This window comes from Homarus americanus, unplaced genomic scaffold, assembly GCF_018991925.1.
Source record: "Homarus americanus isolate GMGI-L3 unplaced genomic scaffold, GMGI_Hamer_2.0 scaffold19318, whole genome shotgun sequence".
NCBI lineage: Eukaryota > Metazoa > Arthropoda > Malacostraca > Decapoda > Nephropidae > Homarus > Homarus americanus.
The window spans coordinates 3,979,504-4,006,881 of NW_024732238.1; the positions used below are offsets into that span (position 1 = coordinate 3,979,504).

The 27,378-nt window shown below is 42.7% G+C and overlaps 1 protein-coding gene across 1 annotated transcript; it reads left to right on the forward strand.

Moving 5' to 3' along the window:
* Positions 1-2,855: 2,855 nt before the first annotated feature.
* Positions 2,856-9,221, forward strand: LOC121868214. Its single transcript, XM_042368526.1, has 12 exons — positions 2,856-2,866; positions 3,109-3,221; positions 3,619-3,701; positions 3,815-4,010; positions 4,452-4,661; positions 5,294-5,424; positions 5,737-5,835; positions 6,018-6,152; positions 6,339-6,491; positions 7,169-7,287; positions 7,566-7,820; positions 8,522-9,221. Exons 1-12 carry the CDS (start codon positions 2,856-2,858, stop codon positions 8,715-8,717), a joined length of 1,701 nt encoding a protein of 566 aa, XP_042224460.1. The 3' UTR covers positions 8,718-9,221.
* Positions 9,222-27,378: the final 18,157 nt, after the last annotated feature.

The window sequence follows — 27,378 nt, forward strand, 5'->3', positions numbered from 1 at the left end:
TACTCCACATCCCAGCTTGTTCACTCAAAACTCCCCAAATGGCACAAGGATATTCCCCTACAAATGTTTACAAACGCAACTCAATTATGGTGAAAATTCATTGTAGGGACGTGATAACAGTGGAGTCTTCCCCCAGGCGAGGTGTATGCGAGTTGGGTGAAGGTGGCGGGACTGGTGCAGGGATGGGACCTGTCTGAGGACGCCATCCTTCAAGGCTCTCCTAACATTGTCTTCACCTCCTTAAAGATCTTCCTCGCTTCCGTCACCATCACCGGCAGCTTCCGGGCGGCTAGCGGCCTCAGCGGCGTCGATTCTGATAAAAGTTGCAGTGACCTGGAGTTTGATAAACTCCTCATCAAAGGTAAACTTTACACTGCTTGACTCCTTCTTTTGCTCATCTCTTACGACAAACTGGCAGTAGAGGGTAAGACGTGGAAGATTTTGTTGAATTTGACTGGAGTAAAATTTTCAGTGTACAACTCGACCGAATTTTTTTTAGGGTATAAACCGCCAAAGAGTCACAGTAGAAAGCCGTGTTCATAATGGAGGTAGTCGGTGCTTAGTCTTGAAGTCACAAACCTCTTAAGTGGGGGAGTTTGATATTAAACTGTTACTAAACCACTTTGTCAGGAGTTGCTGTGGTATAATGACCCTGAGCCGCGCTAAAACATCCGGAACTGTCAGATTTTTGTAGATAATGCTTTAAGCTTCAAGAGAACTATTGGATCGGTTTTTGTTGTAATAAAAACGGTACTAATTGTTAAGACACGTCTCTTATGACAGGTTTGATGTTTTTCTCTGAAATATCCAGACGAGAGCCAGTGGTGCGTGAAGTAACATGTACACTACAGGGATTAGTTACTTGAACCATTTTATAATTTTGCAAAGAAGCTTAAATGAAAACATGTAAATTAGTTTTCATATGGAACTAGTAAAGGGATCTGAGGCTCAGATTAGTTGAGAATATTTGGCAATTGTTATTGTTAGCATTTAAAATATTTGTTATAGAAAAATTCTCTTAAGAATTAGATCCATTGGTACTTTTCTGATAATTTGTCATCACTCGACGACATACGTTGACTACTGCCAAGGTGCGACCAACTAATGATAAATACTGAATTGATTTGCAGTTAACAATTCGCCTGTGTATTAATTGTTTGGGTTAAGTTTTCGGGAACCCTCTTGCAGGTACAGTGAGCTTCAAGAGGAACATGACCACCGGTATGGTTCACCTGGAGCATCACATTATCACAGGTGAGTCGTTAAACGACTATTGGATGAAGGACCGAGACACTACCCTGCAGGAGTCGCTGAAGATGAACCACGTCGAGGCTCGGCATGTGACGGCAACTAAGGTGAGTGATATCTGGATGTCGTGAAGATAGACACACTAATGCTATCTGGAGAGGTTAGGTTAGATCTGGTTTGGCTGTGTTAGTGTTTAATCATGTGATCCGAAGGTCTTGGTATACAGACCTCTAACACGTGTATCAGATCCCAGGATAGAAATGTTTCTGTATCCAACTCTACTGTGTCCTTCAGGTCAACGGCATGGAACTTATGGGCCTGAGTACCCAGGTCCTACGCAAGACTTGCAGTGGGTCGCAGGTCCTGTCTGGGTCCTACCACATGGAATTCCTCTCGGTCAACTCCTTGTATACAGCTGGAGTCCAGGTAAAGTTAGAGATTTGTGAAAATATTAAAAATTTTCTTAAGGTTTCTTAAATGCTTTTACTGTGAATTTTCTGATTAATCATAGCATTTGTCCAATACTGTACCTATACAGTACATAGTGTCAACAGTTAAAAAGATAAATTGATTCTATACATAAACATTTTCCAAACTCGTACACCAAAATTATGAATTCAGTGAACAATTTTTTTCACCACCAACATAATCACCTCCATCATCATTTACTGCCACGACCATCAACAACACAGACAAACCTGCGTAGTTTTCCCACCATATATACTGTACATCCTCAACCAAAACATTCATTGGTCATCATTCATTGTTACAGTAGTGTATTTAATTAAAGTATTTCAGAAAATAATTATATTTATGATATAAGACTGCTCCAAATATCTCCTCCCCCAGACTAAAATCTTAAATGGACGTCCTGTGAGTGATCTGCTGAACATTTTTACTGTTAGCGGGAGTCAGGTCATTCCAGATCACTGGAGCGTCGGCACCGTTCATGTGGCTGGTGAGTTGTAGTTCTTGTTTTGAATTAGATTTGGATTTTTAAAGGAGGTTTAAGTCCCTCTTGGTGAACTCCTGTACTATACGTGTAAGAAGCTCATGTTCTCCAGGTGACTTGCTGACCTCCGGGCTGGTCAACGGGATGAGGATGACCCAGTTTTGCCTGGTAGGGAAGACGTGTGTTGTCAAAGCCACCAAGAACTTTAGTCAAGACCTCGTCGTCAATGGGGACCACATCGTCAGATATGGAAGGTATTTGATATTTGACTCAAGACTATACTACAGTACTTGCAGATAATTCTCACAGAACTCATTAGATTCCCAGTGATAGACCTATTATGCCTTGCAATATTTAATGATTGATTTAAAGGTACAAGATAAAAGATCAAACGTATGTTATCAAAGCTGTTTACAGTCGTCTCCTTGACATAACCTACATATTTCACCCTCTGGTTGCAGGAAGGTACAGGGAGTAGACGTGTCGGAAGCCTTTAAGTCAGTGGTGAGCAGGACTTCATGTGGGAGGATCCCCGGCACCACCATCTTCACCACCTCCGTCAGCGTCGTCCCCGGTGTGTAAGTATTCACCCGAGCAAATGTTTTGGCTAAACTCAAGACAAGTGATTACAGTACGTGTGGGGACCATAGTAAATATGGCTTTAAGGTCAGCAAGAACTTATTTCTCAATTTTGTACATTAACCTTGTCTAGCAGAGTAATAATTGGTCAATTTAGTAGAGAAGTACTTTGAGGGTTTACTGAACTACTGTTAAAACAATTTTTTATCTAAAACCTATACAAAAATATAAACTACATACAAATGGTGTACTTTGAAAACTTACGGACATAATGTTACAGCCCCGGGAGGCCAGGTTTTGGAAACACTATACAATATTTTCTTCACCAGTTCGGCTGTGGTGGGGGGTACTGTGGACGGCGTCAAGGTGACCTTGGCTCACTTGCTGACCCACTCAGGGACGCAGGTCATGAGAGGTAGACTCGTTATAAGGAAGCCAGATGGTGAGTTCCTGTGTTCACTGTTACGAGTTTATACGGAAGAAATACTGTTCTTTTAAAATATACCTTAATGCTCGATTTATTATAATATAAAATTTCTAACTTGCTCATCACTGTTGAGTGTAGAAATTCCTTATTTTCCAGTATTTTAGTCTAGCAACTCTTAATTTCTTAAGTTGATTTTGTCTTGTGTATTAATTTGTGGAATATAGTGGTATTGTATTCCAAAGACCATTAATATTGCTTCTGTTTAAATATCTGAGTATCCTCGAGTAAGCCTTTTAAGATTATCCAGCAGTAGTTCACTAATAGAACACTTCAAATTTGTCGCTTATATCTCTTAGATCTAAGGTGCATAAATTTTGAGGATTAATTATTGTGACTTAATACATTGTTGCAGAGGTCAGTTTGTGGGCGCCGAGTTTATCTGCCAAGGATGGGTTATTTAACAAGAAGAATCTGACGAGGTTACTGGAGCAGACGGTCAGTAATGGTGGCAGTTAGTTTATTGTAGCTGTTGTGCAAGTTCTTGTGATGGTAGTAATGATGAGGACAAGTACAGTACAGTATAATAAAATATTCTCGTCCTCCTTCAGTTCCGCTTGGGCAGAATCAACAATGTTTGGTATCCAGTGAACTTCAACAATGATGTGACGTTCAGGAATGCAAGTTACACCAGCGTGATCTGGTTGTTGGTCCAGATGGCAGAGGACTTGTCAAGTGTGTGGTTGTATGAGCGAGCCTTCCTCTACCTGCAGAGTATTTCCAGCTTCCTCTCCTGGGCTGTTATGGGTTGGTGTTGACGTGTTACAATATTGTCTTTTATGTCGTGTTGAAACTGAAAGAGGAAAAGGTTAAATGTTTCTTTCCTGAAACTGTTTGTTGGCATTTTCTGAAGAGGATGAATATTTTGAGGTCGAAGGATATATTATTATTTCTTGAATCAGGTTTGTTGACTTTATCTCGAAACTTAGAGATTTATGTCGGTTTCAGGCCTCCTAGTTACTACTGAAGAGGATTGGTATTAACAGATATCATGGTGGTAAAAAGTACATGTACTCAAGACTGTGTTGCAAAATACTGCTGGCATATATAATTTTTTTAAGTTTTAATACAAAAATACTGTACGTTTTAAGTCCGAATCTTCTAACAAAACAATCAGTCGTTGGGTTCCAGTGAATTGTACAGTATAATAATTTCATTTTCCTAGTAGCGAATCCTTCTGTTGGCCAGGTCGAGTGCATGAGTTCTGGGGTTGGCGTCTGGTACAGGAGTTTGAACAGATCCCGTTGAAGATCATCCCCCTCAGAATGGACTGGACAGAGTCTGGCAGTGTTGATGGCACTGTGGCCCTCTCCTCCAAATACCTGGCACTCATAACTCGTCTAGGTGACACCAAGATCCTGGAGTACAGCAGCACAACCGAACAGTACCATGACTTTGGTATGTTCATTAATGTTTAGATCAGTTAAAATTTTTTGTATAAAGTTATTGAATAATTTCTTGTCGTTGGTAGTGTTAATATGTATGTACAGTACATTATGAGCATCTAACACTCGTAATTGGTCTTGTTGATAAAGATTTTTTTATCAAGTGCAGAAAAGTAATTTAAAGGATCATTAAGTAATGTAAAATTAGATACTGTACTGGCACGATTTACTTGACAGGTTTCTAGTGACTCGAGAAACATTGAAAAGAAAACTAGAGATTAGATAACTTGAATCTTCACCAAAACTGTTATTGGAGACGACTGATGCTTGTTTTAGCACACAGGACTTCATGCGAGGAATCAAATGGATTTATCTGGCGCAACTTATGAATTATATTAACAACTGGCAGCTAAATATTATACGCAGCTCATGAATTCAACAGTTACAAGGTTGTCTAACATGTGAACCTTTAATAATCCAAACTCTTGACTGTCAGGAAGATCTTATTACCACTAATATAATGTTGTAGTTCATCAAATATTACTTAACACTGGACCAGACCCTTGAGACTTACACCGAGAACCATGGATGGAGTCTCCTGAACATATGAAAGCAGTTGATGACTTGTGCACCATCCCTCCTCAGGCGTGGTGATCCCTGGCAACTGTACCAGGAGTGTGGTGGGGTACGAGCGTCAGCAAGAGACCTTCATCGTGACGGGCCACGTCTGTCACTACGAGGATCCTGGCCAAACTCTCACCTCTGCCGGTACTCAGGTAGTGGAGGCCATCCGCCAGTCCCTCGTACTGTGTATTAAAGAAGAGCTGTTAGGTCTTCTTAATCATTCGTATAAAGTTATTTCTTTATTTATTTGTAACTGGTAGAGGACTAGAGAAATCTTGTAATCATTCACGTGGAGTCTGTCGATCACCTATTCAATATTTTTACTTTAATGATACAGTATTATCCAAGTGTCCCTTAAGAAATCGCTTATTCAGAATCCCCATGATCCATTTCTGTATGTAGCTGAAGGTGTAATAGTGAGTTAAGCAAGACCTGTTTGACACTTGATGATGGTGTGTCGGCAGGATGTGGGAGATGAATGGGTGCGGGTGTACAGGCTGGGGGCGAGGAGACGACCTTCCCTAGTGACGACCTTCCCTACACCTGGTGCAGTTGATGTACAGGTTGGTCTCCTAACTTACCTTCTCCAGCCTTTTACTTGATAATATTTTAACTGATTTTTTGAGTGACAAGTCATTAGATTCATATGATTCTTGTAATAATGTTTACTGGTACAATTTTTTTAGTGGTTTATTTTCTTTTATGTGGGTTCATGGATTTTCTCTGAATATGTGGTGTACTACAGGTGATGTGGTGGCTGGGTGAGGTGTGCCTGGTGGTGGTGGAGGCTCGAGGGACGGACACTGTTGTGGCGTGTGAGGACCCTACCACCAGACAATTCCTGGAGCGCCACCGACTACCTTCTGTCAACCCCCGCAAGGTGAGACACTTGTGTATCATTCCTCATACCTTTACCTTGATAATCATTACTACACACCTTTAATTAGTTTTATAATCAACAGTGACCTAATTGTTGTGATATCTATAATTACTTTTTATCTTAATTTAATATTGTCACCATTGGATAAGCGTTTCTGTGTGTCTGTTACTGTCTGGTTTGTTGCAGGCGTCAGTAGCCAAGCACACAGACCCCACCGGCCTCCATTGCACCTTCTTGGCCGTGGCTGACTCTGGCGACTCTCCAGAACGTAAGGGAGCTCTCTATATCTGGCGGAGTGACCACCACTCCTACACCACCACCTCCTTCATCCTTCTGCAGGTGGGTGTTGTGTGTGTAAATTATTAGTACAGTATTTAGTGTATATTTAATTGTTTTATATATGTTTGTGTTTGCTTTTTTATGTTATGTTCTTATTTTGTGTGGCTGTTTTGCGAGTACCTGTGTTTTTTATACATACAGGTATGTGTGTTTTGTGTATGATGGTGCATGTTTGTATTATGAATGTGCTTGTGTGTGAGTATATTTCCCTCAGTACAGTTATTCCTATGAATGATGTATCAATTAGCTGTAACAGATAGTATTGTAACAGTTTACTCGTAGTGAGATTTATCAGATTGGATATAAATTTATATTTGTGTATGAGTGGACACTGGCTTATCTGCCTGATTACTCGCATGGATTAATGTATGGATTTAATTATTTCAGGGGATTACTTGTTGATGGATTACTCTTACTGAAGCTCTGTATACCACACACTAAAATGGTTCACCTCACTAATGATCCTGGGTTGACAGACGGTCATAATTAAAAAAAATCCACAATTAAAACATTAGTGGATAATTAACGGATTAGAAGTATTTATAGTTAGTAACATTACCTGGCACTATTGATAAGATTTGATACTCAGGTCATTACTAGTGAGGAATCTGCACAGGACTGTCTTAAAAAAGTTCACCTAAGAATGGATGGTAATTTAGACGTTGTTGTGGTTGCAGGAGTTGGATCTTCGCAGTGTAATCTGGGTGGAGTTGATCAGCCACTACACAGATCTCTTCCTGGTGGTGGTGTCGGAGGCCTTTAGGGGTGACCAGGAAGGTGCCGTCAACATCTACAGGTGAGTCTTGGTCGTTAGTTTTGTTTATTACAGTACAGGTATTTGTATTTTTACCTACAGTATTCCCATTAGTTTATCTTGTATTTCATTTTGTTTAACTATTCTGTATTTAATGCCATTTAATTTTTCTTGCCTATAATGGAATTTGATTTTATATTTATTTTATTCACTTGTGTATTTTTCTTTTATCTTTAAATTATACTCGATTTTTATTCCATCTATTACATTTTCATCAAATCTATAGTACATCTTTATTCATTCTTTCTTATCCTCGACAGAATGGACTGGTTCAGTGAGGATGGAACAACACCCTTAGGCCACTTCGGCACAGTGATGCAGAATCCCAGCGGGAACACTAGCACCTTCCTTCTGCAGGGCTACCAACCGCAACCCAAGTTCTACCTCGTGCAGGGCCTGGCAGTGTATCAGCCCAAGGAGGCCAGGTTCTCTGTACTATCCTCCGGAGAGCTTGTCCTCTACATCGTCAATGAACAAGGCTTCGTCAGCAGGTTCTTCCAGAAGGGCATCCACAGGTGGGTAGTGCTTATTTGTTGTTGATGAAGGGTCTCGGAAAGGGTTGGGGAGGAAGGGTTGAAGGGAGAAGCAAGTTGATGATTAGTGGTCATGGGAAGTGGTTATGTTGAAGCCTTTAAGGGAAAATGATGCTGCGTGGCTTGATGTTTCGTATGTACTGTTGAGACCCGTGACCACCGTGAGTGAGCTGAATATCATTATTACATCTAGAGTACGAGAACTTTTACACCTGTAGTATCTGTCTGGGCATCTGTGTCTGCAGGCTGATATTTTTTGTTGTTCTTTTCATGAACAGCTATGGGCAGAAAACAGCAATCGGTCCTGTCATTCCACCAGTCTGTCGATCATTCTGTCCATCGGTCTGTCAATCACTGTCCTTCAGCCTCTCTGCCTGCATGTTAGTTTTGTCGAGTAAAGGCCTAGTGGGGAAACATTACAATTCTATCAGCTGCTGGCTTAGCAGAACACCTCAGTCAAATGATCAGTAAATAGTGGATTTCTTACTTAAGGAAGAAACCTTTGGCCGAACTTGAGGGTCAACCATAATCCTGTACTAAAGTCCTTTGTGACTGGTACACATTCCTCTGTATCCGGCCCACACCTCTACACCTGGCCCACACCTCTACACCTGGTCCCCATACACCCATCGCTCCAGTTTTAGTTGCTTCTTCATCCAACTTAACATGACTTGCCCTTCTAGGTTCTGGGAAGAGGGGGAACTGCACGCTCACAAGAGGCAGACCATGGAGGCCTGGGTGATGGAGAGGAACGGAAGACGGGTACACAGAATCTCTGTGGCCGGTGAGAGGTGTGCAGGATTCGAAAACGAGCAACAAGACGAACCTGCCAGAGTTCTGGAGGCTATATATAGAGGCGGTGAGCTTGTGAACATATGATGGCTTACAATGAGGCCGTCTTTTAGAGGATAGGGACCTTGAAATCCTGTTGAAGGATATAGAAGACTTCGTCCTTCAGGATACTATATCTGGATAGAGATCCTTAGAAGATAAAAAGTTACCCTGCTATCATGAGGAATGTTTGATGTCGTGACGTGTAAAAATAAAGCTGAAGTCACATGAACTCAAAAGACCTCTTGAGATGCAGTAAACCTCCAACGCCTCCTTGTAGGACAGTTTGTCAACTTAACCATTTAGCGGAAAAATACTTTATCAAGTCATTTATATATTTTACTATTAGAGGATATCCAAGCACACAGTAGACACCTGGAGGGGCGCTGTGTTATATATGTAAAAAGATATATTAATCTAAGAAGGAAATACGAATGAAACGGTGAACATTGGACATTGTAGGACTCCTTGTGGGGTCTTTGTTACTGTTAAAGATTGTTATTACTCTTTTAAAAGATAGCTGTTTTATTGTTGTTGATAGTATAGTATATTTAATCTAGTCTTAATTGTCATTTCATCGTGTTTTACACATGCAAGTGACCATTTTATGTTACAGTAATTTTAAAATAGTTTCTGTTCACTGTTTTGTTAAATATAAACAAATTTATTTATACTGCCATAGTTTTTATTCCTTTACTCTAAAATATTTTCTCCTACCAGTTCTGTCAGTTGATTGATGGTTCATAAACTCTTAACTGTCTTGAGGAGGAACCAAAAAAACTCAGATTGTAACAAAGAAAAAATCATGCACGACACTTGGGATGTTAACCTGAAGCCGAGACAGATGCAAGTGGTGGTTGTCTGGGAGGATGAACACCACTGAGCTGGCCAGTGAACAAATACAGTACTGTATATCACTGTTGCGGTAGAGACTTAGTGTTGGAGACACTCGGTGGCTAAAGTACCCGAGGATCAACCTCATGTGTTGGGTCCTCCTTAAATACCCAGAGAACAAGAACGCCGTCATTGAAGTTACTAGCCTCGTATCTGAGGGTTGGAGACCATGGCCCACCTCCATAACTATATTTATCTTTAATGGAAACAGCTGTTGAAGTCTACAACCGCCTGGGTCTGTCTTCCTCTGGTCTTCTCGCCCCTTTATTACTCTTAAGGACTTTTGTTAAAATTACCAGTAGGAACACTGATGATAAAGTCTGTCGAGTCAGGATTAGAGGTGAACTGGAAGCAACATTCATAAATGTTTATGGGTTCAGTTTTCAAACCCAAATAGGGAATAGAGATTTAATCACTAAACACTGAAGAATTATTGTGCTGGAAAATATAAAAATGTGAGCAGAATATTTTTATAGAATTAATTGGTATTTACCGAATTAAGTTACAAAGGAGAGAATTATAATTTAACGCATTTATTAAATAAGATGACCTTATGTTGGGAGAATTAGACTTGGTAAATATTCTCAGTTTTCAATTATAAACCGAGAAAAAATTAGAACATTGTAATTATTTGCTCCTCTCACACATACCGTACACAATAAGTACACATGTGCACACCTGACAGCATGTACACACCTGACACACCTGACACACACACACCTGACACACACACACAAACAGTAGGATATTGCTGTTCCTTGTACAAAATTATTCCAGTATTAGCTTCAAGTTGGAAGTAATTTCGGCAGTGATGTAACACTTTATGCAGAATTAATATAAGTTGGAAGATTGTGTTAGAAGTTTATAAAGAGAAATGAAATCAACCCCATAATTTATTTGTTGATTTAAAGATTGAATTTCATCTATAAAAACTAAAGGTACAATAGAGCATTTTCTTAAGATATAAATTACCATCAAGTTAAAGATATAGCACAAGAGGTCAAGGAGACATGACCTAACATCTACTCCTTATACATAATTACTACCAGCTTCAAGATTCAATTACACTAGCTAATAAAAATCGGCCTCGCCACACACGTACACCCTCCCTTCCCTCCCTCCCCCTCCCTTCCCTCCCCCCTCCCCTCCCTCCCTCCCTCCCTCCAGCCACTGTCCAATTAGACAACTCGGCCCGGTCTTAAGAATATAACCCAGGATGTATTTACGGTGGTGTTGCCTTGCCCTGTGCATACTGAGGGCAATCTGGTGGAGGAGGGGGCAAGAGGAGGAGCAGAAGGAAGGGCAAGAATAGCAGAAGGTGGGGGGCAAGAATAGCAGGAGGAGGGGGGCAAGAGGAGGAGACATTGGACCAATTATGGGGAATGGAGGAAGGTGTGTCTGTCGTTAATGGGGGAAGATTCTCAATTTGTATGTATGTATGTGTGTGTGTGTGTGTGGGAGACGAGGCAGAACCCGTCGGTAATGGTTAGAGGGAGGGAAGGCATCTGTCTTGTGTGTTTGTGGAGGAGCTGGATAAGAGGAGGAGGAGGAAGTGTAGGTAGGACCAACCAGTCATGGATACAAGGAGAGGAGCGCCTCCCTTACCCCTCACCCACCACGTTTCCATGTATAGTGATCCTGAGAGCGAAGGGAGGGAGGGAGGGAACTGAGAAGATCCACCGTTAATGGGTAATGGTATGAAGGCGCTCCCACCCCACCCCATCAGCACGTGTGGTGGCGCGGGTGAGCCATTAACCCCGGCAGGAGGGTGTTATTGGGACGTGGTGGTGGCGGCAGCTAGTGAAAGATGTCCGAGTCTCAGCGTGTACTGTATATCTCGTGTGAGGGAGGGAGTGAGTGAGTGTTTGTTTACATTCTAGGGGGAGGGGGGGGGGAGGATTACACCAGACTTGTCATTACCTTCCGTGTGACGCGTGATTCTACTGTTAGTTGGAGGGACTTCCAACACTTAACACCATCTTCCTGCAAATACATACCCTTTATCTAAACCTTAATCCCTCCTTGGGACAAATACAAAACTCCTTATCCACCCCTATGAAAGTTTGTTGCCTTTTCTATCTCGACGTCGAGTAGTAAAAAGTTTATCCATAAATATTTCGGCACAGATCTCATGGCAAAGTACAGTCCCTCTCAACACCCAGGCGAGGACGGTAAACAATCGGGGTATTACTGTAATATATTGATTGGATTCTAATCATGTATAGCCTGACTGATCCTGACAATCTGTATACTAAATATCAACAAATTCGACGATCGTACCCAATTAGGATTTACCCTATCCCTGATTTAATCTTAAACGTACGTAAAGGGGGAGTATCTGAGTATGCAAATTGATGACTTTGGAACAAATGTGATTTTGTTATCAGCTGGTGGTGGTGGTGTGTGGGGGAAGTCTTAAAAAGTCTCACTGAGGGAAGAATCGGGTTACATAGATGTTCATAGCCCACTTGTCTGTTTATTTGTGTGTGTGTGTGTGTACCTGTCTCTATCAGTCTGTCTATCCACCTGTCAATCATTCATTAAGCATTTACATTTATCTCCGTTTCACAGATCCTATAAACTTATAATTTTCATCAGTTTTATGTATATTAATTATCATGGATGTATAAGGATTTTCTAGTGACCAGATTTGAGTACTGTACAGTCCCTCTAGAGGTCCACTAGTGGCTCTCTGAAGCCTAACTCTTGTGTTCTGTCCCCCAAAATATTAATTAACAAACTTGGAAGGGTAAAGGCAGGAGTTTATAGGCATTGGTGGTAATAGTGGTGATGGTTGTAGTGTTGGTGATAGTAGTAGCAGCCGGAGCAGTAACCAACAGCAGTAAACACACAGTAACAGGACCAACAGACGCGACAGACAGCAACAATCCAAGTCACTGTATAGCGAATTAAAAGAAAAGTGAGAGTCAAGAGTTTTACACGTAATTAAAGATTTCATTTCAACTTTCACGTTGACTGATGCAAATATCTCTCTCTCTCTCTCTCTCTCTCTCTCCATCATCCCCTCGTCTCCTCTCATACCCCTCATCACCCCCTCCCTCATCACCCCCTCCCTCATCACCCCCTACCCCAACTCTTAACCTCTCACCCCCCTCCCCCACTCCCCCACTCCCCTCCCCCTCCCCTCCCCCCCCCCCCCTCCCCCTCCCCCCCCTCCCCCCTCCCCCTCCCCTCCCCCTCCCCTCCTCCCCCTCTCCCCTCCCCCCTCCCCCCCTCCCTCCCCTCCCCTCTCCCCCCTCCCTCCCCCCTCCCCTCCCCCTCCCTCCCCCTCCCCTCCCCTCCTCCCCCTCCCCCCCCCCCCCTCCCCTCCCCTCCCCCCCCCCTCCCCCTCCCCTCCCCCTCCCCTTCCCTCCCCCTCCCCTTCCCTCCCCCTCTCCCCCTTCCCCTCCCCTCCCCTCTCCCCCTCCCCTCCCCTCCCTCCCCTCCCCTCCCCTCCCTCTCCTCCCTCTCCCTCCCCTCTCCCCTCCCCCTCCCCTCCCCTCCCCCTCCCCCTCCCCCTCTCCCTCCCCTCCCCCTCTCCCCCTCCCCTCTCCCCTCCCCTCCCCCTCCCTCCTCCCCTGCCCCTCCCCTCCCTGCCCCTCCCCTCTCCCTCTCCCTCTCTCCCTCTCTCCCCTCTCCCCTCCCCCTCCCCTCCCCCTCCCCCTCCCCCCTCCCCTCCCCTCTCCCCTCCCCTCCCCTCCCCCCCTCCCCTGCCCCTCCCCCTCCCCTGCCCCTCCCCCTCCCCTCCCCTCCCCTCCCCTCCCCTCCCCCTCCCCTCCCCCCCTCCCCCTCCCCTCCCCTCCCCCTCCCCTCCCCCCTCCCCTCCCCCTCCCCCTCCCCTCCCCCTCCCCTCTCCCCTCCCCCCTCTCCTCCTCCTCCCCTCCCCTCTCCCCTCCCCTCCCCCTCCCCTCCCCCTCCCCCCCCTCCCCTCCCCCCCTCCCCTCCCCCTCCCCTCCCCTCCCCCTCCCCCTCTCCCCTCCCCTTCCCCCCCCAGGACTCTTGATATCCAGCACATTTGTATGCCCCCTGCCGGTGTTGGCCGCTGGTATATGCGTCACACGATAGCTCGCCGATAGTGTAATTGGAACACCACAGGATAAATGGTTATATGTAATTGTGTCTTGAACGGCAGGGGGGAGAGGGGGTAGGAAGAGGTAGAGAGGAGTAGTATTATGGGGAGAGCTAGAGGAGTATGGATGGGAAGGAAGATTCATTGTACTGGTGTTATCTTGGTTGTGGTGGTACTGGAACAGATGGTACTTGCAAAATATTTTTGTGCAGCTGGTTTATGTGTAGGTATTACCCTGGTACAGATGGTTGGGATGGTATTGTTGTTGAAAGTGGTGGGACAGATGGTGTTAGTAGGTATCGTACAGCTGGTGGAGATTCTGTCACCGGTGCTGTTAACAGATGGTGCTAATCTAAACGTAAATTAAGGAAACGTTTGTGTCTTGCTATTGAGGAAACGTTTGTGTCTTATCAGTAAGCGTTTGTGTCTTGGTATTGAGGAAACGTTTGTGACGCAATACAGTGTTTAATAAATGTCTCTTGCAGGTCTATGGATGGAGGCAGCTGATTGGGGTAAGTGAAGATCTTATTGCAAGTTTAGGTTATGTGAGGTTGGGTTGGGTTGGGTTAGGTTATGTGAGGTTGGGTTGGGTTGGGTTGGGTTAGGTTATGTGAGGTTGGGTTGGGTTGGGTTGGGTTATGTGAGGTTGGGTTGGGTTAGGTTAGGTAATTATCAATTTAAGGAGCTGAGGTATTTGTTTTGGGGGGTGTGGGAAGATGATGATAAAGAGGAAGAAGAGAAGAAACAGGGGATGGAGGAGTAACAGAAGAATAGGAGGTAGAGGAGGAGAACAACAGGAGGTGGAAGAAAAGAATAAGAGGAGGAGAATAGGAGGAGGAGCAGAAGAGGAAAATGATGTGAAGATAAAAAGCAGGAAAAGAAGGAGAGTAGATAAAATGAGGTGTAGAGAAAGTGAGAGGTAACGAAAGGAGAAATGAAGGAAAAGGATGTATTAGATGGAAAGGGTAGATGGTAAGTTTTAGAGAGAAAGAAGGGGAAAGAAGAGATCTGGAAGAGAAACAGAGGAGAGGGTTTTGGAAGGAAGATCGGAAATGAGAGAGAAATTATTAACATAGAGGATCATAGCCAGTGAAATATTTACTTACTGGCAACTGCAACATTTCTCGGCTATAAATCTGGTCACAAAGAGTCGGCACGCGTATGGCAACAAGGTGACGGATCGATAATACTCGTCCAGCGTGTGAATGTTAATTTGTGGAGCGTTTGAGAACCTTCCAAAGCTCCCTGTTCCATCTCCAAAATTTACACAACTCAAAATTATATACATAGAACCTCATTTAATGTACCACAAACACGATAATATTGACAAAAATCTATTCGTAATTCAAAGATAATTTATTATTTTATAACCGGATTAATAATATCTTTTAATCGTTCTCCTACCGATCTGAATTGCATTTTCATTATTCATGAATTAAAAATGACGCGCCATTCAAACTTTGGGCCATAAATCCAGAGATCAAGATGACTATCACTTGAAACGACTTCGTACCATCCTATAAAATTACCATTTAAAGTTTTATTTATCAAGGATTCTTAACACCCGTTCCGTCTTCAGCGAGTTTCTCAGTTCCACTCTTTTGCCTTTTCTGAAATTTCCTCACATAGACCCCGAAATATTTTGGAGAACAATGAAAGACAAATAATATTCCTGGCAACTTTCATATACGCTAGTGTAAACATCTCCGGATCCACAAGGGAAAACGAGCCCTCCTCCTTAATCTACTTTCACAATCCGAGAACAAACATGCAGAGCTCATAAGACAAGGGAGACGGGCAAGATGTGTGGCTAATAAGTAAACAGGAGAGAGAGAGAGAGAGATTTTGAAGTTATTGGTCTTGCATAACTGGGAAGAGAATGGACGAAGGGGGAGGTACAGTATGTCGGATCAGGGCCAGAGTCTCATCAAGATTTGTGAAATGAATGTACCTGTTAACTGATGGCTTGAGAATTGATCTGAACGAGTTGATTTTAATCTAAAACAACAATAAAGTCAGGAAATATATTAAGATTAACTGAGACTTGACAACCTTAACTAGATACGTTATCGTTTTACCAGACAAAAATTATCAAATATAAACTTTAAAACAATATTCTTGACGTACTATTTATGTTTGAGTGTCAGTGCAGTTTTGACACCATTTTGACAGCAACCAACTTTGTACTGTAGCATAAAACAATTACATGAGTTCTTAATTTTTCATTTAAGGTTGAATTTAACGTAAAAAAACACGATTTACTTATTTTTAATCTGGAAAATATCTACTTATGTGATGTTTGTTTACTTGCATCAAGCTAAATTGGCTATTATTTGTAACTTAACGTGACCCGGGTTTAAGATAGTTTACATTTGGGTTGTAGATTGTAAAATATTTCTTTTAGGTGAATTACGTGAGAACGAAACCTTATTGGAGGGTACCTTGTCTTCATAAGTTTGTTGTTACCCTTAAGTTTTTACATTTAAGGGGTTAAGTCATCTTAGTCAAGGGGTTAAGTCATCTTAGTCAAGGGGTTAAGTCATTGTATTCAAGGGGTTAAGTCATCATATTAAGGGAGTTAAGTCATCGTATGTAAGGGGTTCTTGAAGCCGGGATCGACTGCCATATTCCAGCTCACAAAGGGTGGCTAACACCTACTCACAAGGAGTGTCGATTCGGTTTTGCATTGGAACACCTTCCACATAGAGAAGAATACTGGAGAACCATTATATTTACCGATGAAACGGTGTTCAGGTCAGTGGGAGGCAAGGCAGTGCTGGCGGCCCCCCAACACACGCTACCACGAGAAACACATAAAACATCGCGCAGTGAGTGGAAGGATGTCAGTGTCATTCTGGGGGTGGATGTGGGCACATGGGCCAGGTGAACTGGTCAAGATCAAGGGGACTTTGTTATACTCGATCAGGGGTTTTTATTACACTAGATCAGGGGACTTTGTTATACTAGATCAGAGGACTTTATTACACTAGATCCAGAGGACTTTATTATACTAGATCAGGGGACTTTGTTATACTCGATCAGGGGTTTTTATTACACTAGATCAGGGGACTTTGTTATACTAGATCAGAGGACTTTATTACACTAGATCAGGGGACTTTATTATACTAGATCAGGGGACTTTGTTATACTCGATCAGGGGTTTTTATTACACTAGATCAGGGGACTTTGTTATACTAGATCAGAGGACTTTATTACACTAGATCAGGGGACTTTGTTATACTAGATCAGGGGACTTTATTACACTAGATCAGGGGACTTTATTACACTAGATCAGGGGACTTTGTTATACTAGATCAGGGGTTTTTATTACACTAGATCAGGGGACTTTATTACACTAGATCAGGGGACTTTATTATACTAGATCAGGGGACTTTATTACACTAGATCAGAGGACTTTATTACACTAGATCAGAGGACTTTATTACACTAGATCAGGGGACTTTGCTATACTAGATCAGGGGTTTTTATTACACTAGATCAGGGGACTTTATTACACTAGATCAGAGGACTTTATTACACTAGATCAGGGGACTTTATTATACTCGATCAGGGGACTTTGTTATACTCGATCAGGGGTTTTTATTACACTAGATCAGGGGACTTTGTTATACTAGATCAGAGGACTTTATTACACTAGATCCAGAGGACTTTATTATACTAGATCAGGGGACTTTATTATACTAGATCAGGGGTTTTTATTACACTAGATCAGGGGACTTTGTTATACTAGATCAGGGGACTTTATTACACTAGATCAGGGGACTTTATTACACTAGATCAGGGGACTTTGTTATACTAGATCAGGGACTTTATTACACTAGATCAGAGGACTTTATTACACTAGATCAGGGGACTTTATTATACTAGATCAGGGGACTTTATTACACTAGATCAGAGGACTTTATTACACTAGATCAGGGGACTTTATTATACTAGATCAGGGTTTTTTATTACACTAGATCAGGGGACTTTATTACACTAGATCAGAGGACTTTATTACACTAGATCAGGGGACTTTATTATACTAGATCAGGGGACTTTGTTATACTCGATCAGGGGTTTTTATTACACTAGATCAGGGGACTTTGTTATACTTGTTATACTAGATCAGGGACTTTATTATACTAGATCAGGGGACTTTGTTATACTCGATCAGGGGTTTTTATTACACTAGATCAGGGGACTTTGTTATACTAGATCAGAGGACTTTATTACACTAGATCAGGGACTTTATTATACTAGATCAGGGGACTTTGTTATACTCGATCAGGGGTTTTTATTACACTAGATCAGGGACTTTGTTATACTAGATCAGGGGTTTTTATTACACTAGATCAGGGGACTTTGTTATACTAGATCAGGGACTTTATTACACTAGATCAGGGGACTTTGTTTACTAGATCAGGACTTTGTTATACTAGGGGTTTTATTACACTAGATTGTTATACTCGATCAGGGTTTTTATTACACTAGATCAGGGACTTTGTTATACTAGATCAGAGACTTTATTACACTAGATCAGGGGACTTTGTTATACTCGATCAGGGGACTTTATTACACTAGATCAGGGGACTTTGTTATACTCGATCAGGGGACTTTATTACACTAGATCAGGGGACTTTGTTATACTAGATCAGGGGACTTTATTACACTAGATCAGGGGACTTTGTTGTACTAGATCAGGGGTTTTTATTACACTGGATCAGGGGACTTTGTTATACTAGATCAGGGGACTTTATTACACTAGATCAGGGGACTTTTTTATACTCGATCAAAAACCCACTCTAGGCAATAGTTAACTACACAAGAGATTAATTACATTAATAATAGGATGAACCCCAATTAAAATAATGATCAGTAAACCATTAAGCTCTTTATCGTCATTTTCCTCATCTATGTATGTATGTATGTATGTATGTATGTATGTCCCTCATATAACTGAACACCCATCCACACCAACATCATACAGGATACACCTACTTCTCATCTGTCCCGTGTATAATAATTCAGATCATGAAAGTGTATAATGAATGGCATTTCTCTCCCGTATAAGTTAATCAATCGGCCATTTTTCACACCCGTTTACACCCTAGCAGGCTATTCCTGCCCTTACCGCCGCTCACCACAAAGGTCGATAATCCCTTAGCCAGAGTACGGCGGTGTAGTCCCTGGAGCCCTTCCCAGCCACGCTCTGTTGTGTTGAGTATGGACAGAGTAATGAGACGGGACTGTCCCACGGGGATATGTATGGGACGGGAAGGGGAGGAGAGAGAGGTGGAGGGGGGGGGGTGGTGGAAGGGTACCTGAGGGGATGGGAGGTTAAGGAGAGGGGTAGTTTTTTTCCCCCATTTACTCACATTATCGATGACATTTGAGTTTTTTTTCTTCATGTCTTTTGAGTACTGTGGTATGTCTATCTCTCTATTACACGCAATTTTCTATCTGTACACGCAATTTTCTATCTGTACACGCAATTATCTATCCTTTAATATAGATTTATTCACTTTATAATGTCGAATCAAGACTGGGTGCATCGTCTGCTCTGATTGGTAGGTAGCGTTCCGTGACTTGCGTTCATTTGGAGGAAGTTTTGACAGAATAACAACTTTTATTTGTTTATTCTATGTTAATTATTCATCTGTAAAAAGAAAAACACTTGTAAAACTCGCAACAGCATTTAATTTATTTATTTATTCCCGACACATAATAATTCGTCACAGTCTTTCCTAAATTTCGATTATTTTTGGTTAGGAAAAACAATATTTAAGATTATCCTTCTGACTTGCAATAATACTTTATCTTTAATGAGTCAAGTCTTAATGGCACAGATTGGAGAGTGAGAATTATTATTTTTTATTATTAATATGAAAAGTAAATATTTTGTTATGCTCACTTTTTCCAATTTGTGAATGTGATTTAAAAAACAACATTTTGCGTCGACCGAGGGTGATTCAGTCCATCACCCGTTTTCATTAAATAAATAGAAAATTAAAAGATACATTCCAATTCCAACTTTACAGTATAACAGAAACACCAATTCCATATTTCCAGTGTAAATATGAACGTAAAATACAATGTTTCTGAGGACTGAGGACACGAAAAAAAAAAGACCGAAATCGCACCGAAACAGAATAGCGGCGAACTTTGATGTCACGCCAAAACGAATGGTGATGTCATTACGAAAAGTACATCATGTATAGTTTATTTCCTCTACATTAACGTGGAACTGTCAGAAACCTCCAGCTCTTGTAGTTTTGGTATATTTGACAATCAGATTCGGACCATTATCACCCAGGTGAGATATGGTCCGCCTCTCTAGTTCACACTTTTTTTCTTTATTCATTATTTCTTGTTTTGATGTTTGCATTATCTTTTTTGTTGTTGTTGTAAATAAACAATGTGGACCTGACTTTACAGACTCTAGGTACGTTAGTTTTATAGATAGACTAATGAACTGTATGTGGCAGGTAAGCAGTAATAGTACTGTGTAAAAATCTTGGCTATGTATCTCAGTAAATAAGAAATCCTAGAGCAAAGTTTGTCAAAAGTAGGACCCAATGACCCCGGTAAACACGTACGTACCTTCGTGTGTGAGAGTCAGTCGGCAGCAGTTGGAGGAGGTCGACTGGACAGACAGACAGACAGACAGACAAGCAAACGGACAGACTCGCCGGCAAGCGGGCCAGCAGGACCACCAGGACCGCCAAGACTATATTTACAGACTCTGGGAAACGCTGAATGATTTGCTCGCGGTCCAAACTCTAGCGCCAACTAATTTTCTCGCCGGGATCATGAGCTAATTCTACCAGATTATTGTGAAGTCCAGTGTAAACACAGGGAGCAGAAATATAAATTGGACTTGCTGAGGTAGGATAAATGTAAATAGGCAATCAGTATTTTTGTGAAGGAATATGTGAATTATATATTACTAAATATAATTCACGCGCCTTTGTCAATAGAGGAGTGTTTGTGGGGCGTATTCACCTTTTTATAATTACCTTCATTATTTATTCAGCTTCAGACGTAAGTGAATAATGTGTTAGGATTTTGTTTAATGGATTTTTGCCAGCCAAATTCTCATGTTCAGAATTGAATTATTATTACTGGTATATTAACCCTGGCTGGTTGGGTGTAGTTAAGATGACGCGATTGGACGCTCTCAACACCCTCAGGTTAATGGATTCTCAATGATTCTCCAGGTAAGTCTTTTCATTACCTGGTGTTCTCAATCCCCTTCAATTTATAAGTACGTGACTGGAACTAGACCCGCTCATATATCACTTCCCTTAGCTACTGCGAACCAAGGTCCCACAGGATGTTAAACAAACAAACGGAACAAGGACACAAAACAAACACAAATCAGTAGAACCTCTAAACAAACACAAGCAAGTCAGAGCCCCAAACAAACACACAAACAAGCAACTAAAGACACTGTACAAACACACTTATCCTCCAAACAAGACCTGGGAGCCCTAAACAAACACAGAACATCTATACAAACAACTTAAATCTTCCAAACAAACACACACACACACACACACACACAAAGCCTCCAAAACAAGACCTAGCAGCGCCAAAAAAACACAGGGAGCGTCAAAAACAACAACAGTTTGTGCCCCCCCCCCATACAAACAACTCAAGGGTGGGGGGGAGGGTGGAGGGGGGAGGGGTGTGGAGGGGGTAGGGGAGGTCTTCTCACCAAATTCCCAACAACGATTCCCAACTCTACTTGATATTCCAACTGAAATTTCCATACTTCACCAAGAACGTAGAGGGGGAGCGGATGTGGGAGGGGGTATGAGGGAAGGGGGGTATGGAGGGGATGAGGGAAAAGATGGTATGGATATGGTATGGAGGGGGAAGATGGTATGGAGGGGGAGGGGGAAGATGGTATGGAGGGGGAGGGGGGAGTGAACGATAGCAGTGAAATATGGCAACAATATATCACGATGACTTGACAACATCAGTTTGTCTTTATTCTTAGTAACGGGAAAAAAATAATGTAAAAATCTTGGAGAATTGAGAACGTGTCAGGTGAGAATTGAGAACGTGTCAGGTGAGAGAGAGACAATAGGTGACACAACCCATCCGTCCTATTCTGACACTTTGGAGTAATGTCTCTCATTTGTGACAAACTCCTGTAGGATTATTGAAATGTCTCCTGCAGTATCCTCCTCCTCCTCCTCCTCCTCCTGCGTTTCCACCCCCGTTTCCTCCTTTTCCTTCTTCTCCTCCATTTCTCCTTCCTCATTTCTCTCCTCCTCCTCCATTTCGTCTCTTCCTCCTATTCCTCCTTCTCCATTTCTCCCACCACCTTTTCCTCTTCCTCCTCCTCTTCCTCCCCCCTTTTCTCCATAGTCTAGTGTTTTAAAGTCTCGTAAGATAATTATTTCCCTTAAGCTAAAACACAAACGCACGCACACACAAAAAACTGAAGTATGGCTTCACAATTAAACAGAGGTTCTACGATAAAGAAACATCTCTAAACCTCGATAAATCATACATCAGTAAGATCAGTTAAGGCGACATGCAGCTACAGCAACATCCCTCACACTCGATAAACATCCATCAGTCAGTCAAAAAAAAATATCTAAACAAACACATAGAAGTCAGAACCACAAACACACACACAAGTAACTAAAGACCCGGTACAAACACACTAAACCTTTAAACAAGAAAAAAATAAACAAGAAACAAAGAAAATAAACACGTGAACAAATACAATATAACAAAAAAAAAACCCATCACAAAAAAAAACAGAGCAGCCATAATAATTAATGAGTATTTAGTTCTATTATTTCCACTGTATTGCCATAAGCGGATTTGAAATTATACTAAAAACATTTTCACCCAATAAATGACGAATATTGAATCGCTAAATATTGTCTATCGCATTGTAATGTTAATAGAATGTTATTGTTTTAGATTAATGACTGTCTGTCTGTCTGTCTGTCTGTCTGTCTGTCTGTCTGTCTGTCTCTCACTTTCTCTCCCTCTCAAAATACACTGACCCAGCGACCTCTCACCTAAAAAGTACATCTTGCCTGACGTCCTCTTAGTTAATACCGCGATAAATGATGAGCGGGGAGGCCCTTTTTACTGCCCTTCTAGGAGATAGGGACACCCAAGAGGCCACTTCCCGGAGATGCGTGGAGATATTGGCCCCCCCCTTCACTGATAACGTGAGGTGCCGAGGCCCTATGTGGCACCACGGGTTTATCTATGGCCCGTATATGGTCTTATAGGCACTGATAAAGAGGTGACGAGGTTCTATGTGGCCCTGCGAGGTTCTATGTGGCCCTGCGAGGTTCTATGTGGCCCTGCAGGTTTGTCTGTGGTCGTCTGTATGGCCGTAAATCTTCTTATTAACACTGATAACGAGGTGGTTAGGTCCTGTGGGGCCCAGTGTTCGTTTCTTTTATGGCCCTGTATTTCCATGGGTATTTGTGGCCATCTGTGGTACCTTGGGGCCATCTGTGGTACCTTGGGGCCGTCTGTGGTACCATGAGGCCGTCTGTGGTACCATGAGGCCATCTGTGTGGTACCTTGGGATCATCTGTGGTACCTTGTGGCCATCTGTGGCTTTCGTGTGGCCCTCCATAGTCCTCTAAATAATAATAAGGTACCCAGCATCTATTCAGTTCCTTCCTGGCTTTCTGTTCCACTTCGTCTCTCAGTGGCCTTCAGTCATTCTTAGTGGCCCTATATGGCCCTCCTTGGCTGTGTGTGGCCCTCCAGAACACTTTATAGACTTCAGTAGTACCCTGTGGCCCTTTGTGGCACCCGTAGCTTTATAGCTGTTTTAGCACACAGTCAGAAAATATTAAAAACTAAGGGTAGTGAGGGAGGCACCGTGATGAAGCTACTTATTTACGGGTTATGTTGGCTTTATGATTCTCTCGTAATAACTCCCAGACTTTATCTAATATTTAAAAAAAAACTTTCTCCCGATGTTAAATAGTTTTGTATTACTTTTAATCTACCTAAGTGGCAGATATATTGTGATATTCTCATTTACGAAAATCCAATTGACGTAACTATCGCTCCAACGTGAATGGGATCTAGAAAATAATTTGTTTATCATTTTTAGTAAACACGACACTGACGCTAAAACTATTCACTCGTGTAAATAAAATCATAGTGTAAAACCAATAATAGTGCTGCATAATTTGTTTTTTTTTTTTACAAACAGAACTATAAAAGCGTAAATTTAATGGAATATTCATACTTTTTTATACAACAAATTCAACAATAGACAAAATACAGCGAGGTTTTATGTTGTAAAGACGAGACTAAAGAGATGTCACGAGACCACACCACCATAACAATACTCTTTTTATATCAAATTCTTAATTGTCTCTAAATTCTAAATAGTTTCTCTCAGATTCTATTCTCCGTTTCTTTCTCTCTCTATTTCTCTCTAATTCTCTGTTATCTAACCTCAATATCTCTCTAAATCATATCTAATTCAGTCGCTCTAATTCAAAAGCATCTAAATTGCGGGTAAATAGGAAGGAAGGAAGGAAGGTAGGTAGGGAGGGAGATTGGGAGGGAGGGAAATAGGGAGAGAGTGAGACAGGGAGAGAATGAGACAGGGAGGGAGAGACAGGGAAAGGATACAGGGAGAGAATGATACACGGAGATAGGGAGGAGGGAGGGAGATGGTAAGACAGGGACAGACAGAGAGAATCAGAGAGAGAATGAGACAGAAATAATGAGACCAGGAGATAGGGAGAGAATGAGACACGGAGACACCCCCACCCCTCCCCCCGAGGACACACACACAACATCGGGCCTAGTGCTGTCAAAAGCGATAAAGAGTTTAGCATATATGAATGTTCACTGAGGCGAGGGATACGAGTGAATAATGTCCTCCCTATTAACGTGAGTTTTTCCCCCAACACCAACATTTTCATTTCGGAATGCGGAAAAATGCAAATTGAGTATGCATAGAAATTAAGCAGTCCATCGAGTGACGAATTCGCTTTTTAATCTATAAATAAACGTGTAATACAGTATTGTTTTTGTGGGTGTTTTTTTTTTGTAGTGGTGGGGGTTGAAGGGTTGTGTATGCATAGTATGTTTATAATGTGTCACAAATTCGTTTTTTATCCAAGAAATCTATACTTTTAATACCACTTTCTGTTTTCTATCGTCAAAACCACATCATTCATCAATACCCAAGCATCCTATAGCGGGCGATCCTTCGTCTGGCGTAGTTTCTCCAGGTAAGAAAGGGTACTAGTCAGACACCGCCTCTATTCACTCTACAGTCTTAGGGCATTTTGGTCGCCATTTTATCTATCAGTTAATTTAAGTATGATAAATCGCGTTCAGGGACGGATTTAGGAGGATTTAAAAACATACTTGAGGTGAACGCTTACACGAACGCTGTGATGAACTATGGTGAGAGAGAGAGAGAGAGAGAGAGAGAGAGAGAGAGAGAGAGACGAATAACAAAAAAATTAATCACCAAAAGCAAAACAAATAAAAACATAAAACAAGAATAGGAAAAGAGTGTACAAAGAAATGAGTGAGGGCAAAGGAGGAGCAGGAGGAGGAAGAAGAGGGGGAGGGGGCTGTCAGGAAGAAGCATGCGATTCCCTCGGGGGCTAGGGAGTCCTAGCTGATGATGGGGGCTGGTGGGAGGTGCCTAGCTGATGATGGGGGCTGGTGGGAGGGGCCTAGCTGATGATGGGGGCTGGTGGGAGGGGCCTAGCTGATGATGGGGGCTGGTGGGAGGGGCCTAGCTGATGATGGGGGCTAGAGGAGGGGGCTGTTGGGTTTTTTGTCATAATATTTATTTATAGTCTCACTTCATATACCATATTTCTTTCTATAATTCACTCAGAGAGGAGAGGAGAGGAGAGGAGAGGAGAGACCACACAAAGTTAAGGTAGGGACAGGAACAAGGAGGAGATGTTTGTGGTAATGGTAAGCGGAGACCACTATCTGTAATAGTGGATATCAGGTAGGAGATAACAGCAGTAGTGGAGACTATGTACAGTAGGAGACATCTGTAACGGTGGAGACCCGTGTGAGGTGAGAAGATGGTTGGACTCGTAAGTAAATACTGTGTTTATATATTCTGGACATGCTAAAAGATGCTGTGTCATTGTATGTATGTATGTATGTATGTATGTATGTATGTAGGCATAAACCTCCCCTAACCCTCTCTCCTTATGGTCTCAATTCTTCCCTAATCCCCCATCCCCTCCCCTCCCCCTTTCTCCTGGGACCCCATTAATGAGACAGACAGACACCTGGACCCAACACAGGTATTGGGGGTAGTAGGAGGGAAGGGAAAACACGTGCACCTAATTGTAGGGTAACAAGAGGTAAACTTGTCCATATTTCCTGAGGGGAATCTGGGGGTTTTGTGTCCTTCTGGTGGGGGAGGAGGTGAGGGGGAGAGGAGGGTGGGGAGGTGGGGGTGAGGGAGAGGAAGGTGAGGGAAGGAGGTGGAGGCTGAGGGTGGAACAGGAGGGGGAGAGGAAGGGAGGGTGAGGAGAGGAGGTGGAGGGTGAGGGGAGGAGGTGGAGTTTGGGGATGATAATGAGGGAGTAAAAGGATGGGGATGGTGAGGGGGAAGAGGCTGAGGGAGAGGGTATAAGGGGAGGGAGTGGAGGGAGAGGAGGGAGGGGATGTAGGGGAAGGGTGGAGGGGAAGGGATGGAGGGGAAGGGGTGGAGGGGGAGGGGTGAAGGGTTAAGGGGTGAGGAGAGTGTGAGGGAGGGGACGTACTAATTTCTGGGAATCCGAGGCTGGGGTCGTTCTGCAAGGTGACGTCACATGTTTACCAAAGTGCATTGTGGGTCTAATTGCCGGAAAACTCAAACAACAGTCATGGCGGGTGTTGTTTTCGGCTACACGTTCCTAGTGATATTCTTCAACGAAATCTGCTCCCAAAGGCAATGAACTCAGGGCCTGCTGACGCTGGCTCAAATTTCCTCTCGAATTTTTGCCTTTTGGGAACAAAGGTGGACACAACAGCTTGCCCTGGACACTGTGAGGGTTGTATTGACATTCTGGATTAATCACGGATTTCAACCCATTCAGTTCCCACAATGCAAGGCACGTGTTGATTTGTTTACACGTGACGTCACAGGGTCAGTCCAGGCACAGAACTTTGGGAACTTTGAAAACCAGAATAGAGAAGAAATCAACGAGTCGAACAAACTGAAAGGAATAATAATGAAGTGCAGAACAAGACCGTGTTACACTGCAGTCAAAATTTACTCAGTGCAGAGAACATAAGAACATAAGAATGGAGGAAACTGCAGCGGGTCTCATGCCTCATCACACCATAGGCTCGTCTCATGCCTCATCACACCATAGGCTCGTCTCATGCCTCATCACACCATAGGCTCGTCTCATGCCTCATCACACCATAGGCTCGTCTCATGCCTCATCACACTATAGGCTCGTCTCATGCCCCTTCCCTCCAACACTGAGGAAAGAGGAAGCCAAACAGAGGAAGGTAGTTACCGTGTCCAACCTATGAGCACCATAACAGTAAACAAGACAATATTCACAGGCGTGGAGATCCCCAAGGAGCCTCTGACTCTCCTCCCTCCCTCCCTCTTCATCGTCATCCAGCTCCTCCTTGTTTCTTTACTTCTGATGCCTTTTATCGTCTTCTGTCCTTCCTCCATGATTTATTATTCATCATTTCTTGTGTTTTTTTTTCCTGTGACTCATTGAGGGATGTTTTGAGAGACGGGAT

Coding starts and splice junctions, on each gene's coding strand:
- LOC121868214 (XM_042368526.1), top strand. Junction 4,011..4,451: donor CCTCTCCTGGGCTGTTATGG/GTTGGTGTTGAC, acceptor TCTGTTGGCCAG/GTCGAGTGCATGAGTTCTGG. Junction 4,662..5,293: donor CGAACAGTACCATGACTTTG/GTATGTTCATTA, acceptor ATCCCTCCTCAG/GCGTGGTGATCCCTGGCAAC.